This window comes from Lethenteron reissneri, chromosome 38 (genome assembly GCF_015708825.2).
Source record: "Lethenteron reissneri isolate LAM-NWPU_2019-01 chromosome 38, ASM1570882v1, whole genome shotgun sequence".
Taxonomy (NCBI): domain Eukaryota; kingdom Metazoa; phylum Chordata; class Hyperoartia; order Petromyzontiformes; family Petromyzontidae; genus Lethenteron; species Lethenteron reissneri.
In genome coordinates, this window is record NC_083816.1 from 1628125 (window position 1) to 1646158 (window position 18034).

The 18034-nt window shown below is 45.0% G+C and overlaps 1 protein-coding gene across 1 annotated transcript; it reads left to right on the forward strand.

The window, feature by feature from the left end:
* The first annotated feature begins 31 nt into the window (after positions 1-31).
* LOC133351707 (rho-related GTP-binding protein RhoA-D) lies at positions 32-17241 on the forward strand. The gene is made up of 5 exons (XM_061567119.1): positions 32-145; positions 5538-5695; positions 9355-9475; positions 12220-12350; positions 12901-17241. Exons 2-5 carry the CDS (start codon positions 5540-5542, stop codon positions 13072-13074), a joined length of 582 nt encoding a protein of 193 aa, XP_061423103.1. The 5' UTR covers positions 32-145; positions 5538-5539; the 3' UTR covers positions 13075-17241.
* Positions 17242-18034: the final 793 nt, after the last annotated feature.

Consider the following 18034-nt stretch of genomic DNA (forward strand, 5'->3'; position numbering starts at 1 on the left):
AGGGCGGGGCCCGCGTGTGCGTGGTAGGGAATGTGGTTGGTTGCGGCGGCGGCAGTAACAGCAGCAGCAGCGGCGGCCACTGGTGGTGGTCCCAGCGAGAGGAGTGAGCGGCGCTTCCCGATCCGAGTCGTGGTGCTCGCCCGCGGTGAGTGAGGCTGCGAGTGACGCCACCTCGTCCACCTCGTCCACATCCCCTGCGTGGCGGCGTTCTTTATTGTCGAACAGAAAACGACCGTCCGTACTGAGTAGGCCTGGTCCGCCTCTCGGTGCCTAGCCGCTTGCCTGGATTCGTCGCCGCCCGCGGTGGCGGTTTAGAGTCGCGGGGCGTGGGTGGAGGGGGGGGGGGCTTCCCGACGCGTTAAAACGTTTGACGAGGATTAGTTGACGAGAGCGTGACATTGTATAATCTAGATAACGTGTGGAATCTTGCCGCTAAAGACTTAATGCGAATAAGACTTTAGCCTAGCGTTGATACGGTACTTGATTCAACAGTACTGTATAGAGATTAATGTCACGATAGACTACGCGACATGCCCAGACAGTGGATGAGCAGATAGCAATTAAAACTACAGTACATTGTTTATTAAACCTCTTCATTATATATACACATGCTGATTCAGTACAGAGATGTGCGAAAGGCAGATTGTTAGTGTTTGTCGAGTTTCTCATCTATGAAGCAATGAGCATATAATGTGTTCGTTCGATACACGAGAAGATGTGGCATATCGTTTTCGTTATAATGATGTGCGGTGCATGCAGTGTCCGTAGCATAGTACAACTGGCATGGAACGATTAATCGATTATTTTGTTGGGTATAATTGGTTCACGTAATCCCTAACGCCACGGGAGATGATACGGTGCATCACATTTAATAGAATGGCGACCAGAATTGCGAAATATCTCCTCTGAGGTTAAATCGTTGCAAGCCTCGTCTATAGTAGTATTTTATTTTAAAACGTGTATAGCGATATATTCTGTAATAACAAGCTATCGGTGGTTTAAGTATTGCTTGAAATCCACGAGGGTGTTTATTTTACGCGAGTACAACCTTCTGGGGTCTGTAGAAGTGAAGGGCTCACAAGTGATGTCATCACATCTACACCCCTCTGTTTAAGGAACGAAACAGGAGGATGTATCCACAAATCAGGCTGTCCGCCTGATGAAGCTAGTTGTAATTACTGGCGAAACGTCGTTCTCGGATTGTGAATGTTGTGGATGTTCTCCCCAACACACCGGTGTGCTGTACTAGTAACGAATGGGCCACGTTCTGTTTACGTGACAAACCTTCAGTAATTGGCTGTGTCGGGTGGTGGCGGGTTTAACGACACATTTATATTATGGAGAAGTATTGTTCGCGCTGTGAGGCTGGAGGAGGTCGTGAAGCCCCGTGGGCATTTATTAAGTCCGTGAGCCCAAACCAGAGACGTGTCTGTCGGTAGCACGCACGCACCTCTGTTGTTGAGTGCTTGAGGATGAATGAATGATGGATCGTGCTGCAAGGTAGCCAAGAGGTGACATCATCACGGAAGATGGGTACACGTGCTGATGCTGCTCGCGTCCGTGGGAACTCAAGTCTCCTCCCCCATTTAGGTTAAGGATGTCGTAGTCATGTTTGTATTCGTGTGCAAATATGTTTGCACCGCAATACAGGGTGCTTAAAAAAATGTTGACAGTTTTATGGGACTATCTTTTTGAATGTAGAAAGAACAGATAATACAGTGTAACGTGATAACAAATGTATGTTAATAGCTTTAAAAAGTAGTCTCCACGTGTTCGCCATCATTGTCAACGCGTGCCCGGAATCTTCTCCAAGTGGTCTCCAGAGCCCGGAGGGACATTTCTTGCGGTATTGTTGCAAATTCTCAGAAGTGTTAACATTTTTTTAAATACCCTGTATTTGTATAATCTAGGGCAGTATTGATTTCTGTCCTGATCATGCAGTGTGACGACTGCTATGCGCTTGGTTAACAGGAGCGCACTGGGTTTTGCGTGGACTCTGTTGAAAGCTGCCAGCTGCGCTTGATTTGTTTTTGAGACCCGACAATACTGCCCACTGGCACTAACAATACGCGGCGTTGATGACAGTATTACAGTGCATGATGCGAATTGTGTTTTTGGCCGTGCACATCAAGTAAATGGATGTGGTGTTATGGTCCAGACATCCAGAGTCCTCCGAGAGAAAAACACAGCCACGAATACATCAACCCATGTACAACACTTCGGCTAGCACCTCCCCCACCACACCTCCCCCCTCACCTCCCCCATCACCCACTCACACCTCCCCCACCACAAGTGTGTGTGTTTAGGATAATTAGTTTTGTTACCTGGGTTTTAACCCTTGTCCGTGGGAATCACGAGTACAGTAAGCACCATCCTCTCTGGCACGTCTCTATGTTATGATGCTGTGCCCCTCGGCCAGGGTTTGTTGTGTCTGCGTCGTTCCCACGTGAGGATTATCAGCAGGAGTAACTTGACTCTTTAGACCCAACCCTGTCGGGCAAAGCCGCCCAACCCCATTCTGCCTCCCAGGTAACGGTGCACTCGGTGGAGGAGGGTGTGACCCGCATAGTTTGGTTTGTCGTCAAAGGGCGTTGAGCACTGAAGAGGCACGGTTTGTTATTGAGCAGTGATCAGAGGAGTGATGCTGTGATAGCAAATAGTCACTGGATAATAGAGGGTTTTTTTGGGTTATATCACGTAAATATATAAATGTGTCGTTAAACCTGCCACCACCCGACAAAGCCAACTAGTCAGGTTTGTCACGTGAACAGAACATGCCAATTCGTTTCTAGTGATAAGTGGGTCCAAAAAAACCTGTATTATGGATGATATTGGTCTCCAAAGCCTCTGTGTTAAACAGTCACTGAATTGGTGATCTATTGTCCAAAATCTAATTCGAGTGTAAAATGAGAGCCCCCTGTCCCAATTAGTGGCCGAGTTGCGACAATTTCTATATGTAATTGTGGGTTATATGATAGTCACCATATCGAAGATTCCAATGATGGTTGCTACAGCTAGTATGACTAATATTTGTCAAGCCAAGCGTTGATGTAAACAAAACAGGCAATTTTGATTTCTTTAAGCGTAACCGGGTCCAGATGTTGTAATGGTGGTTCTCATAGGTTTAGTGTTGCTGTGGATTTGATTTTATTCACCGCTGCCAGGGGTGCATCCTCTGTGATAAGTATTTATGCTCGGCAGCCATGTCTGCAGTGGAAAATTGCCAATTGCGTGTCATAAATACACCGCGAAATGTGCAGAGCAGTTGATTTTCCAAAATGTATGGTTGCAAACAATGCACCTTGGTTTGTGCACCGTTATAATTGTGTCACAGTCGTTGTTAATTCAAGGAATATTTTATTTCGAGCAGATCTAATTGTTCTTGTGCCAAAGCGTTGTTTGAAAAGTGTTAAATGCTTAAATGTGTTGGCTTTTGGAACATGCAGAGCATTCCAGTTTTACTTCAAATATGAGATGAATAGCTACTCCATTTTTTACCATTAAAATAATAATGAATTCTCGAACACTTAAGTAGAACTATGGTTTTGTGTTCCACATACATTTTTGGGTGCCATTATGTATCATTTACAGACAAGAGGAGTTTTCCCATAGATCATCCTAGAGGTCACAGGCACTGTTCATCTTCGTTAGGAAGCCACTGTGCTTACACATTTACCAGAGAATCACATCCTGGCCCGAAGTGTGCCGTCTGATTATTAAGTATTTAAATTGCAGGTTTCGCAGTGCATGTCAGGATTCTCAAACAAACTCGGGAGCATTGCCACTTGTCTCCACTGGTTTCTCTGTAGGAGGTGTAAACAATACTGAAAACATACGAAGCTTTGCATTATCGTATCTCAGACATTTTTGTTGGGGCTTACAGCTCGCTACATGTATGATGTCACCATAACATTAGGTGGGATTTATGATTATTTAATGAAAGTGTGATGAGGATGTTTGAGATGAAAATGCATAGATTTTATGCATTTTCATCTGTGATATTTAATATTTTTATTAGTCACTTTCTATCTCCCACGGGGATAAAAAGTGGTATTTTATTACCCTCTAAAGGATGATATGGTAAGAGTCTAATGGATCTGTAAAAGCCAGTTTTAACACATTTTTTTAAAAGGTGAATGAGGGATCATTCCATGATATACTTTAACCTCATTCGTGTATATATTCAATCAATAGGTTCGCTAATTTTGTTTCCAACAACTAGTCCTTCATATTTAATGTCCACAATTATGTCATCTGGTTCAAGAGCTTTACGTTTTTTTTCATATCACAGGGTTTACTTCAAGTGTCACGTCGGGAACGTCATCTTGTTTTGAATACCATAGGGAACAGGATAACTGGAAATGTTTAAACCTATCAAATACATGAGCAAGCCGGTGTCGGGAAAGGTTTCTCGACCATCACCCACGAACTACAGAGCGGCAGCCAAAGGAAGGAACGTGCCGGAGAGAGAATGACCACCGCGTAGACGGAGCAATGAAAGCATCCTGTGTGCAGGAGCTAGATGATCATTGTATCATGACAAAGAAGTGAGATATGTGAATAGTTTTGAGAGGCTATCATGCAGCAGTCGATAGATCCTGGCTGCTGATTAATAAATAATGGCCTGAGTCAATTCCCAACGAGGATTTTAATTCACATCGGTGTCCTAGCTAAAACACTGGAGTGAGCTTATGTATGATACCATATTACCCATATTGTCCAACATAGGTACACATGTATTGAAAGTCAAAATTGATTACCTTGTTTTGTAAGAATAGGTTTTTCCCTTTTTTCTGGCAACAAAACTGAAACCTTTTTACAAGGAATCATGTCTGCATTAACCACAATACTTGTAGTCAGAATACAAACAAAAAACACACTCTGATAATATATGCATTGTCCTTGAAACTGATTGGTCCACACCAGAAACAGCTTTCTTTTGGCATCCTCTGGTCTAGCACCGTTTGAGACGAGGCTCAATAGAAAGCCGTCTCTGGTGTGGCCCAATCAGTTTCAAGGACAATGCATATATTGTCAGTGTATTTTTTGTTTGCATTCTGACCACAGGTATTGTGGTTAATGCAGACATGATTCCTTGTAAAAAGGTTTCAGTTTTGTTGCCAGAAAAAAGGGGAAAAACCTATTCTTATATTTTGGTACTGGCAAAGGAGGTCTCATGATGTAGATACCTTGTTCTGGTTTTCTAGCTTGAGGGTCAGCCAATGTCTCGACCCGTGTTAGTATTTGCGTATGTGCAACTGAAACACATTTTTTGGCATTTGCGTTGCCAGGTGGCTCACGTTATTGGCTGCGAGTTCACAGTTTATGTTCAAAAATAACCCCAGCTTTAAAATACTCCCAACCCTTACAAAGGTGTGAATCGTTCCTTTTGTATGCAACGGTCTAATTTTTTTTTTTATAATAGTCCGCTGGATTACCTGTACTTTGTTACCGCCTGCCCTGAGCTGTTCCACACTTACGATGCGTATGACGACAACACCATTTATCATTGCTCCGGTGTGTGGTTGCGGTTACAGGAATGGCGGCCATCCGCAAGAAGCTGGTGATTGTGGGGGATGGCGCTTGCGGAAAGACGTGCCTGCTCATCGTCTTCAGCAAGGACCAGTTCCCTGAGGTCTACGTGCCCACTGTCTTTGAGAACTACGTGGCCGACATTGAGGTGGATGGCAAGCAGGTGAGCCTCTTATTGAGCCCGTTAAAAATGTTTCGTGTGTTTGCTGGCCCCACTGTAAAACCTAATGGCATTGCGGTTTGCTCAATCCCCTGCTCTGCCTCGACAGATCCGTTATCTGTGGCCCATGGTATTGTGGCAGATTCCGTGGTGATACAGTTATGCTTAGTTTCAGTTCAGCTACACTTCCTGCAACTGTGCAGCCTCGAGAGTGGCAGTAACATTGGCTTGAGGCCCTCAGCTATAGGTGTGATATGAGTGTAATGGACACAACCCTCATGAATTCAGCAAAGTAGTGCAGAAGATTATTGGTACATTGCAAGAATATTATGTTTTCATGTGCCATGGAAAACATGAGAAATCTGATTCTTCGTTTAAAAATCAATTACATAATTTGTGATATGCTCATGGGTCCAAACCCAAATTGTGCCTTCAGTGTTCCTTAAAATCAGATAATCTGCTTTCTGTTTACATAGTTTGTGCTATCGTACCAAATAATCACATTCCATAAACACAACAAGCTATTTTTACGCACATTGAACAACATGTTTTGGCTACTTTGTATAATTAAGGCAGCCCTGGAATTGCTTGTTTCTCGCCGATGCTGGAGGATGGGACCCCACAAGCGGGAGCTCTAGGGAGCCCCTCTAGAAAGCCCTTCTTGAGAACATAGTGGCCTCATCTACCAAGCTGGCCACACACCTTGGGAGAGATGGAAGCCACCCATGCTTCACTCCACATTAGCTGCCGATCGACTGTCGCGCCAGGATTGCGAATCGGTAATCTCTGCATCACAAACGAAATAAACTAAACTAAAGTATTTTCATTTTATCAGGTAAGGCTCACTGAGAGGTATATAGCGCTGTTTCAGAAGCGACCTGTCCACAAATTATGGCTCAACGAAGTGGCTTATGTGCAAATGTAAAGCAGCCAAATACTCCTAAAGCATGTTTATAAATGTGGACGGGAAAAACCCGAGGACCCGGAGAAAAATCCACGCGACTGCAGGGAAAACATGCAAACTCCAAATATACGGGTGTCAGGCTCTGGATCGAACCCACAACCACCTGCATACCAGGCAAGGTAAATAACATCTGGTTTTGGTTTCTCACTTGATATAAGGATTTTTGTCGTGACCTGTGGTTTTATTCTGTATGTGCGAAAGCAACAAAGCCTGTGCAAGAAATAGTCTCTCAAAACATTTGACACATTGTAACTCGGTGGATTCCTTGTGTTAAGTGAACTGTTGCCAAAAGGGGGTTGTTTTTCTCCTGATGCATTCATGTATTGGCACGAAAACACATCACAGCAGCCTGTAAGTCTGGGAGATCTTTTTTTGTCAATGTTTATCCTCAAGTGTTTTCAAACATCACATTTGCTGTTCTTGTACCATGTAGTTATTACACTCATTGGTGATGGTGCACAATCATGAATACAACTCACCACCATTCTCATGAACGTAACTATATGTAACAAGTCGGGGGGGGAGGGGGGTTAGTGGTAGTGTAGTGGTTAGTGCAATGCACTACAAAGCTGAAAATCTAGGTCCCAATTCCCGGTCACGGCGAACATCAGTGGTGAGCGATACCTGAACTGGTCATGCCTGGCCCCCACCTTCGACCAACCCGCGTTGACCAGCGTGGTGTCGTAAGACAAAGCAGCTCCCTAAACCCACATGGTGAGCGGAGGCCTCCATACAGCAGTGAATTGACAAAGGGCTGTCCATTTTGTTTCATGGGTACATTTGAAGCTAACGCTTTGGAATTTTCTTTTCAAGGGTACATGTGCAGCTAACGCTTTGTGCTTTTCTAGAAAGCACTCTATTCAAGGCATTGTGCTGTGAAGTGCAGGATTATTCTTCACTCATTGTGTCCTCTCCCTGTTCTGAAGAATTGTCTGAAGCATTAGTCTATATATTTGTTGTAGCTACACCACCGGCATACTGTAAATGCCAACTCGTCGCAACTCGGCACGGTACAGATTCTTTTTTTAATTCGCAAAAGAGATGCATGAAAAAACCGCCAACCCAGAGAGAGAGAGAGAGGTTAATCCTCCTTGGGCCTCGCCCCACGTGCCTCTGCACCGCCCTCACCGACTCGCACGAGCCAGCGATCCGGAACCACGCGACCAAGGCTGCGATTGCATCACTTTGCCCGGCCTCTCGCGCATGCGCACTTGAGATTTTACGCTTTGTATATGGACGTAGAACAGGAGATGCAGAGTAGCAGCACGCTGTGATAAAAAAAAAAATTTGCAGCAGTAGATTATTTTTTTCCTTTCCCTCCGGTTACTCTGCTGGCCCCGGGGACCTTAGTACAGCAGCTATCCACGGATTTAGTGATATTTCTTATCGGCAGAAATATGAGAGCCTTACCACATCTCAATTTTTGTCCAAACATGAGGAATGGCTGTGACCACCACGATCGCTGTTGGTGATGCCTGGGTCTGGATCATTGGTTGTAGTGCCGTCTCCGTCTGGTCCATGATGGACAGATGGGAAGCGCCTGTGGGCGTGGGAGGGTGCCTTGCTGCGCATTTCAGTGCATGGGCACCACTTATGGTTCTCCCTTTGGTCTCTCCTCAGTCACTCGGGAGGTCTTCGTGTCAGACAAGGCGATGCAGGCTTTTCCCTCTCCCCATTCCCTCTCCCCATTCCTTCTCTCGCCATTCTCTCTCTCCCCAATCTCTCTCTCGCTATTTCCTCTCCCTCGGTTGGCCTCTGGGTTGGCTTCTTTTTTCATGTTTAAAAAATATATATAAATTTAGAAGTTTTTTTTGCAGAAACATTTCTACTCTTGTCGTACACTCATGCGAGTTGGCGTTAATTTTATGGTGGTGTCAAAATGTTGTGAGGTATTGATAAAAATGCATATGGTCATTTTATTTATTTGTTGAAACATGCTTTGGTAGTTTTATGTGTCTTAAGGAACAACGATATTGGTACCTATAATCCGGTGTTTTAAATGAAGTTTTATTCATAAAACCGCTTTATGAACAAGCATCACATTGGTTGATTAAAATGAAGTCACGATAAATGCATCGAATCGGATGTATAAAAATCTAATAATCAATCATTTACAATTTGTGTGAAGTGTATGCAAATATATTTTATTTTGGAGAAACTAACAATACAAACGTTGGAGCAGTGCGGCAGTGGTTGTGGACTTGCGCGATCACTTCGGTCACCTTAATTTGATTCCCATCCACGGCTGACATCAGTGGCGAAAGATGTCCAACCCGGTGCCGTGCACCATCTCACCGACCCACACTGACCGGCACGGTGAAGTGTAGTTAGGCAGTTCCCACGACCGACAGGACATGTCGAGGCCCTGATTTTACGCTATCGTACATAATTGTTACTTCGAGGTTAATGGGATGAATGAAACGGAGCAAACGAATCGGAAGCAACGAGACAAATAGCCACCAAGTTCGTGATCACGATCCAAAATTTTGAATAATAATTTCAAAGTTGGGTGGCGGGGTGGGGTGAGGATGAATCAGGATGTCTAGTACTTCAAACCGTATAAGGGAGAGATAGTGCATTGTACTGTGTATATGTGAGTGAGTCTTAGTTGTCCAGCAAAGGGGTTAGACAAATGGCTTGAGCAGCCTAGTACCGCTCTCTCCACGTGTGCTGTGTGCTTGTGGTCACGGGTTTCCAGGTGGAGTTGGCGCTGTGGGACACTGCGGGGCAGGAAGACTACGACCGCCTGCGACCGCTCAGCTACCCGGACACGGACGTCATCCTCATGTGTTTCTCCATTGACAGTCCCGACAGTTTGGGTAGGAGCTGCTGGAGAAGTGGCACTTTCCAGGGCATAGAGTGCGGCGGCGCTCATAGCTTTGTCGGTGGCACGGGCGAGTGGTCGCCCGCCTGCCGTCGCCTGTTGCAAAGGTTCACCGTGGATGTTTATGATCGCCGACATCATTCGTAAAGAGAGGGTCATTACATGAAGGATCAATATACTTTTTCTCTTGTGGCTGAGCCTCCCCTCTGTCTTAACCGTGTGATCAATATACTCAGTATGTTGTTAATTCTGTTACGAGTTTAGTGTTCCGGCTCTCAAGTTTGTTTTTCTTTTAACCGTAGCAAAGCTCGCGCAAATACTGTCGACGTGTGTCGTCCAGCGCAGCAGCAAGCTGGGCAGAAGAGAGCCGAGCTGCAGTGCTCCAGCCCGCACTCTCCGCTGCTGATGGGTTTTTCTACCTTTATTGTACTCTCAACCGTAAAGCCCTTGTTTCAATGACGAGTAATGATGCTGAACAGTCACTGAGGAGGTGGCAATCACGATACCCAATTTTTCCAAATATTATCAATACGTGACTTTACCGAAACAACCAAAATGTATGGATTCCTGCAGTCACGAAAGCTTCAAATCAAGATGAATATAAATGAGATAACGGGCAGCATATCAGAATATGTACAAGGGAGGAGGAGGAGGGCTTAAGAATGTGGTACATCTACTAAATGTTTTCTAGAGCCATGTGAGGATAGGGCACTATTAAAGCTGGAGCTGTGTGCTGCTTTAGGTGTCCTTTTGATGAATGCGGTTGGTTTCCAGTTACTACTGTCCTGTGAAAAAGGAATATGTAAGTTTCAGGAAGTGCCTTTTCCCTTCAGTTTTATCGTCCGCAAAGTAGCAGTATGAGGAAGGCTGCTATTGACTGTAGGAGCGGGAGAGGATGAATCTACGTATTGCTGCCTATATTTTGCAGAAATGTAAGGTTTAGTGAGAACTGAAAATGCGAATGGAAGCAGGGAATGTGAATACTAAAACACACGTGTCAAATGCCGGGTCTTTATTTAACCGGTGAGACGTTATTAATACAGAAGGTCATTCTCAAGTCTAAAATTATCCGATTAGCACGGTTGGTTATGTTCGGTGTGAAAGAAGTTCAACATACATACAATATCCCAATTTAGACTGGCAATCCATTGTGGGTAAGGAGGGATGATCATGGGTGAGACGGTAATGTATCTATTATCACAATCGGAGCTCGCTGCACAAATACCCAGATACACGCACACAACCCGTGCCTACAAGCACAACGCGGACGCATTACACAGCCACCCACTTAGCCTCCTCCCTCCCTTCCACCCAGGCCTTATACACGCTAATTCCCAGGTGTGTGCAGCCCAGCATCGGGAATTTGTTTTTGTGCTTGGCTCAGATCGGATCGGCAATTGCATGAACCGTATAAATTACTGTCCACCCCATTCCTCCTCCCCGCCTCCGGCCGGTTGTGATTGTTTACAGGCCTGTGTGGTGGAGATAGTGGATCTCATACTGATGTAGGAAATTGCCTTGCTTGAGTCAAAACCTTTCTCGTGTTAACTGTAAAAGCTGGTGTGCCCCAACTTGTCAAGAAAAACAGCGGTGTTTGTGCTGCCTAAGTGAAATTATATCAGGGAAACAGCAATGAGATGATGGAAAAGTATACCATAGTGGGTGAGAGAGGCGGTTTAATGAATGTGCCAGCGATTGGTAATTGGCAGATGGGCAGCCTCCATTCTTCACATTTTGAACATAACCTCGGAGTAATTCGTTTCACATGGTGATGTACACCACTTGTCCTTTTAAAAAGCTATGAACATTCTGTTGGCCTGACACAAACTATTACGCTCTCCAGTCTGCATATTGTAAACTACACAGACTCAGCAGATAGATGATTGAATTTACATGGTCATTCCAGACATTCACATGCTTTATAGTCGTGATATAATCGTTCATTATGTTGATTGCAATACGTGCCAGTGTTGCATGATGAATAGCATTTAATTATTGCTCTGATTTTTATAGACATGTTGACCCAGGCCACCCTTTGCAAACGAGACTGCTGGTACCTCGATCACGCGCCTGGTTACACAATAATCCTGAAACTCGAACTTGGTGCGGCATGTAACCATAGTTTAAAACTGCTACTTCAGAATGCGTTCACTTCACAAAGTGCTGCGCTCACTTCCTTGCCGTGTGTCTATTTCAGTTTTTTCTTCTTCTAACCATTTATCCTCACTTGTGTCTACCCCACTCCTCATGAGGATGACCACGTGAAGTGGATTTAATTTCAATAGGATAAATTATTCATTTTCTTGATAAAGACAAAAACTTTTTGGTATTCCAAAACACACCAGACAAACATCAGCATGTGCAGCTGTATTGCCCAAAGAAGACTTAGATATAGTTTAAATGGTTCAGGGGTAACTATAGAGGAAAGATGACCGTCGCTGAACGGGTCGATGGGCGGGCAAGAATAATAACGGCCAAGGAATGGAACGCGTCTGAGAGGACGTCCACCGGGGAGATGGAGCGATGAGATCGGTCCGCGTGCAGCAGGTGCTGGGTGCATTGTTGCATTGCAGGATCGTGAGAAGTGGCGGTTGGCTCGGCGAGTCCTGCATCCAGCAGTGGATTGGTGGCGGATATTGATGACGACGATGATGATGATGATGATGATCGAGAAGGGTTGGTGCCCGTTGTGTTTGCTGAACGCAGAGGGTTGAGGCAACGTTGCTCGCACTTTTCCAGAAAACATTCCCGAGAAGTGGACGCCGGAGGTGAAGCACTTCTGCCCCAACGTGCCCATCATCCTGGTGGGCAACAAGAAGGACCTGCGCAACGACGAGGGCACGCGGCGCGAGCTCGCCAAGATGAAGCAGGTGAGCCGGGGCGCGCGGACCGGGGCGCCGGCACGCACGGCGGGGCAGAGGGAGGGCCACGACCTCCAGCCAGCTGGCGGGATACGCTTCGTCTGGATGTGAGCGTTGTGCATGGCTCGCAATCAGAAGGTGGACTTGAGTTTAAAATCCCACCTGGGAGTTGATCTGCCCCCCCCATATTTCGAGGGCTGATACAAAATGAGTAACGTTTTTTGGGAAGTCGTCAAGCATATCTCCCTGGATGCCCCTTGCCATAGAAATATGGCGTTTCTAGCAATGGTTTAGGACTGTAAAAGGATGGGTCCTCCTTTGAATGAGAGGCTACTTATATTGTTTTAGACTTAAAAACATGTATTTGAACCATACGAATGTTAAATACAACTTGCTTTTATAAAACTTCTACAAAAACTAAATGCATTTGACTAAACGGGACAGAATTCCAATGCGTGGCCACACGTGGCCGCGTGCAACTCCAGCCGCGATTTCAAAAGCCGCGTTGACCCAGGGATCACCACTCCTGTGCTGCGTTGGCCGTGCGCCTCGGCCGTAGGAGCCCGTGAAGTCCGAGGAAGGGAGGGACATGGCGAACCGCATCAACGCCTTCGGCTACATGGAGTGCTCGGCCAAGACCAAGGACGGCGTGCGCGAGGTGTTCGAGATGGCCACTCGTGCCGCACTGCAGGTGCGCAAGCGCAAGGGCAGACACCGCTGCCTGCTGCTGTAAGCCGGCCCGCACCCTCGCCGTGGCCCGCACCCTCGCCGTGGCCCGCACCCTTGCCGTCGCCCCCCCCATAACCGAGAGGTCGCCTTCCGCGCAACGCTCTCGGTGCGGAAACCACTAAGGCAGTCGACGAGTGAATAGGAAGCCGTCACCACGAAACTTAACCGTCCCATCTGGCTGCGAATTGAATGTTTGCCCACGGTGTGTCCTGTCATCGGGTTAGACCCACGTCTTCACCGGCCGCGGTGGCATACCATCGCTTTAAATTCACCGGGGTTAGCGTGCGGTTAGTTCAGCGTGGCGAGCCAACGCGTGGCAGATGTTTCGCGTAACCGTGACTTTGCGCTGCAGGGGGTACGTGGTCCTTTGTCGTGTCCGCAGGACAGCAATTGATAAGCCCAACCAAAACAATGTCATGAAATTTAAACGACCTTCTTGGAAAAGTTATGTAAATAATTTTGACCAGTTTTCTAAGAAACGGGGAACACAATTGCGTCCAGTGGTCCCACCACCTGATGTTTGGCAACGCACCTTTTCAGATCAGGCACGTATCTCATCGTTGTAAAATCATGAAAAGCAAAGTGCGAGGGTGCTCTAGCCTAATTATATCTAACCTTTGTTGTACGGCACAAGCTTTGGAAGCGGGTGTCACTGGAAATCATGCTGTTTATTGAACAGTTGGTACTGTTTTTTGGTGCATGGCGGTGCATGGTGAAACACATTTTGAGATTGTTAACAAACGTTAAGCATTTAGCTAACCCCTTGAGCAAAAATAATGCATCGATCACTACTAGATCTGGTTGTTAAGAAATCTTTTTTTTACTTATATGCTTAAAGCCAAATAGTAATTTCCAAACTTTTTATGAGTTTTGTGGTTCCAAAATTCCGCAGCAGTGCCCATTATATGAGTGAATGGTTGTTTGCATTCAGAGAATGCAGTTCTGAATTTCACAAAATAATTGAATTCAAGAAAATATGCTGTCGGTCAAGTGCATATTTAAGAATCCTTTTGCACACATCACAGGATTAGTATTTTTTCTTTTTAAGTATTTTAGGTAAAAAAAAATCAAAATTGCTTTGCAGCTTACTGCAAAGCTGCATTTGGTATCTGTGATGTGCATTGTCTGTGCTAAAGTAGTTGTGTAACTTTTTGAGTGATTTTAATATTTGAATGCAATGTAATCTTACTTGGCTAGTACAATGTAGATTTTACAAGTTGCTTTGGAGAGCTAACATTGGGAATTTTCTTGTGGTGCTGTGGTCAAGAGACTCTTCTGCACAAATACATACCTGCCAACCCATACGGTTTACCCGTATTCTTATACAGGGAAATTGAGTTTTCAGGTTCATACAGCGTGCAGCCTTTTCAATACGGGCAAAAAGAAAAAGTCCTATGTGTTTGTGTTTCTCCCTTGTGATGGGACTTTGTGGTATGAACGTTGAGCTTTATAAGGGCACGGTGTGACCAATAAGATCTGGATTGGTCTGTAATAGGGTAGGGCACTGATAAGGGGTTGACAGGTATGTACATATGTTGTTAGCTGTTGACTGAATTCACAAAGCACTGTATTAACCTGTACTCCTAACTACTATTACCCTTAAAATAGGAAGTATTTTTTAAGGGAAAGCTACGTCATCTATTTCATAGTGTTTTTATTAAACAAAACTCAAACCTTTAAATCAACAATGTGGCTTTTGAGTAGCTCATCATGTCAATACATTCTTGAATCTTAGTTCTGAAAGAAATAGCATTGTGGACATCTTTAGTGGTTTTTTATTATCCTAAAATGGACTCTCGTACATACAGTGAAATACTTTTGAAACATCTCATACTTCCTGCCAACTGCTGAAACATCTTCCTGGGCACTTATATACATTTGCAAACGTTTGAGAGGTACTACTCGTTTAGAATAATGAAAAAATATCCAAACACATCAAAGATCCAAAATAGAGGATTTTGGCTTGGATCACGTAAATGTGTCGTTAAACCTGCCGTCACCCGACACAGCCAACTAGTAAGAGTTGTCACGTAAACAAAACGTGCCAATCCGTTACTAGTACAGCACACCGGTGTGTTGGAGAATAAATCCACAACATTTACAGTTGTGAATCTACACAATTTATATTTACACGATCTAACCAAAAAATCTCTTATGGATAATATTGGTCACGAAAGCCTAACTACGTGTTCAACTGCCATCAAAGATCACGAACAAGTGCAAACAAGGAGTAACTAAAGTGTTTCGTGTCTGCTTTAGATGCTTTAGCGCTGTTGATTCAACCCGCCGGTTGTCGAACCGCCTTTCTGTTACACGCTCGGCTCAATATAACGCAACGGTCATCATGCCCGTGGCTGCTTTAGAAAGCTGTTGGCCGGTTTGCATGCGTTGCCATCGCGGTATGTGGCATTGGTTAATACTCGTGCATGATATGTGTGCGTGTGTAATATATACAGGGGCAGTGTCATTTTGTCTGGAATATTGACATCTGTGCAGTATACGTCTATTAGTTTTCTTGTCACCTGTGGATGCAAAAAAAAAAAACATTTTAAATATATCCTTAGCCACTGTTGAATTTGTACCACATATTAGGCAGAATAAGGATTTGCATTTATTTGGCACTTTTATTCCACAGCATCGCAAAGCGCCTTACAAAGTACAAATCGTGAAAAGGACATAAACAAGCATCATGACAGGGGAAAAACTAGAGGGGAAAAATAAGACATTAAGACATACAAGAGCAGTGAGTGAAGGGTATCGCTGTGACCGGGATACACCATGATGTCTGCACACGTACACGTGAGGTGTGACGGCCACCAGGAAACCCAGCGTCGGCAAAGAGTCCAGGGAAAAGTCTGGCAACACAATGGAAGAAAATGACCCCGATTGGGAATGCCCCTGTTCCATCCATCGTGTTGGCAGCCCTTGCCCAGGACTCTGCTGACGCTTGGGATTTTGATGGCTGCGATGTCCCGATGTGCGTACGTGCGTGGGTCGTCACTTGTGCCTGTGATGTCCCTTGCTCGTCATTTTTCACGTCTTTTTCCCCCAATCCAGCTGCAATCCCCTTCTTTTGCCACGCTTTGTGGCTCTGTGTGGGTTTTCTCCACGGCGCGTTGAGATTCTGCTCTGTTGAAGCGCCAAGTGAACGCAAGTCCACTTAGCCCTGGGAGTTTACTGGGAAGTCGCGTGGTTGCATCTCGTGTGCGCACAAACTCCGCAAGAACATTGCGGCTAGAGAGAGCTTGACACCGCACTGCTACGTTCAATGGCGTTGCCGTTGGAATCGATGCGAGGGCGAGAGTTGTGCTTCAAACTACAGAGATACTTTTGTTTGTAGTTGTATTGTCATGTTTGTACCAAGACGATGTTAAAACAACTCGACAATTGCCTGGTCCTTGGCTTTGCACACAAGCACACACAGAGGAAAATTGCATGTTGGTAATACTGTATAGCCGTAGTCACTCGTGCTTGAACCACGAATTTTGAACTGATGCGGTTTAATGTGTAGTCTTTTAACTTGAGTAGCTATGGGGCTTGGATAATGTGTGTAGTTGAACATTAACACGATGAACATTAACTGCACTGTGTGAACTATTGACATGAAATGTTAGCTCGCCGGAACTAATGATATTAACTTTTGGTTCGCCTAACTGCTCTTTTGTCCTGATGAGGACCTTTTGCTTCTTAATGTACATTTCGTTGCCTTCTTGGGCATTGTGAACCTAAAATGCAAAGCTTGAAATGTGGATTTTTATTTGGTATGCAAAGATGTTGTATCAGTATTGGTGTTTTCCGAAATACATTTCAAATTGATCATGAAGTGCAGCTTTTGAAACCAAGAATTCTCTTCGGCAGTAATGCACATGTCTTCAATGTTGTTGATGTGATTTGTATTGAAAAAAAGTCCAAGGAATTAAAAAGGAACTATTAAAGTAATGTGGTCAATAAATCTACGAAAAGGTCAGGGAGTCATTTGCGAGAAAGAAAATGAGAATTTCAACATCTTTGCAAGAATAGAAATGCATCCACATGAAATATCTTACAAATAAAGCATCTGAGATGTGTTGGAAAAAACTGGCCTTTATAATAGTGGCACTTATTTAGCTGCTCTTTACAAACGAACTGTACAAGTCAGCATATGCCATAATAAAGCTGCTTTTAACAGCCAGAGATGTTCATGAATTAATACGGCGAACGCATCCGCAACGACGCGGCCCCTCCACCTCCATGCTCGCGCGGACTCCCCCGGTCATCCTCCTCGGCGGCAGCGGCGGCAGCGGCGGCAGCGGCTTGTGGCGAGCCATCGAACAAGACGGTCACTGCGTCGTGCATTCAGATGCACTTCTGCGGCCACCTGGGACGCTCTTCGTTATTAGATTAGGAAGCCACTGGAGCTATGCGCTTTCAAATCCATATTGAAAGCTCATTTCTTGCGAACTCCTTTTTGTGTTTAGTTGTCCTTTCCCCCCGCACCTCGGATTAGCACCGTTGGCTACGGACCTATGTGCCATGAGAGAGCTGCATCCGTTGGAAGGCGTGAATGAATCGACCGAGCGATTTGTTTACCTTCTATGTCCATAATACAGTTTTTTACGGATTGGATCGCATAAATAAACCCGCCACCACCAGACACAGCCAATTAGTGAAGGTTTGTCACGTAAACAGAACGTGGCCAACTCGTTACTAGTGCAGCACACCGGTGTGTTGGAGAGAAAATCCACAACATTCACAATCCTGTGTGCTGTACTCGTCCTGGATTTACTCTCCAACACACTGGTGTGCTGTACCAGTAACAAACTGGCACGTTGTTCTCGTGAGAAACCTTAGTATCTGGCTGTCGGGTGGTGGCGGGTTTAACGACACATTTATTTTTACTCGATGTAACCCAAAAAAACCCGTATTATGGATACTGGTCACGAAAGCCTACGTGTTAAACCACCTTGTATGTGTTTGTGTATTTT

Bases quoted from the DNA above. Each gene is read 5' to 3' on its own strand.
- LOC133351707 (XM_061567119.1), top strand. From the start codon at position 5,540: ATGGCGGCCATCCGCAAGAAGCTGGTGATTGTGGGGGATGGCGCTTGC. The intron at 5,696-9,354 runs GTGAGCCTCTTA...ACGGGTTTCCAG, and splicing joins TTGAGGTGGATGGCAAGCAG to GTGGAGTTGGCGCTGTGGGA. The intron at 9,476-12,219 runs GTAGGAGCTGCT...GCACTTTTCCAG, and splicing joins TGACAGTCCCGACAGTTTGG to AAAACATTCCCGAGAAGTGG.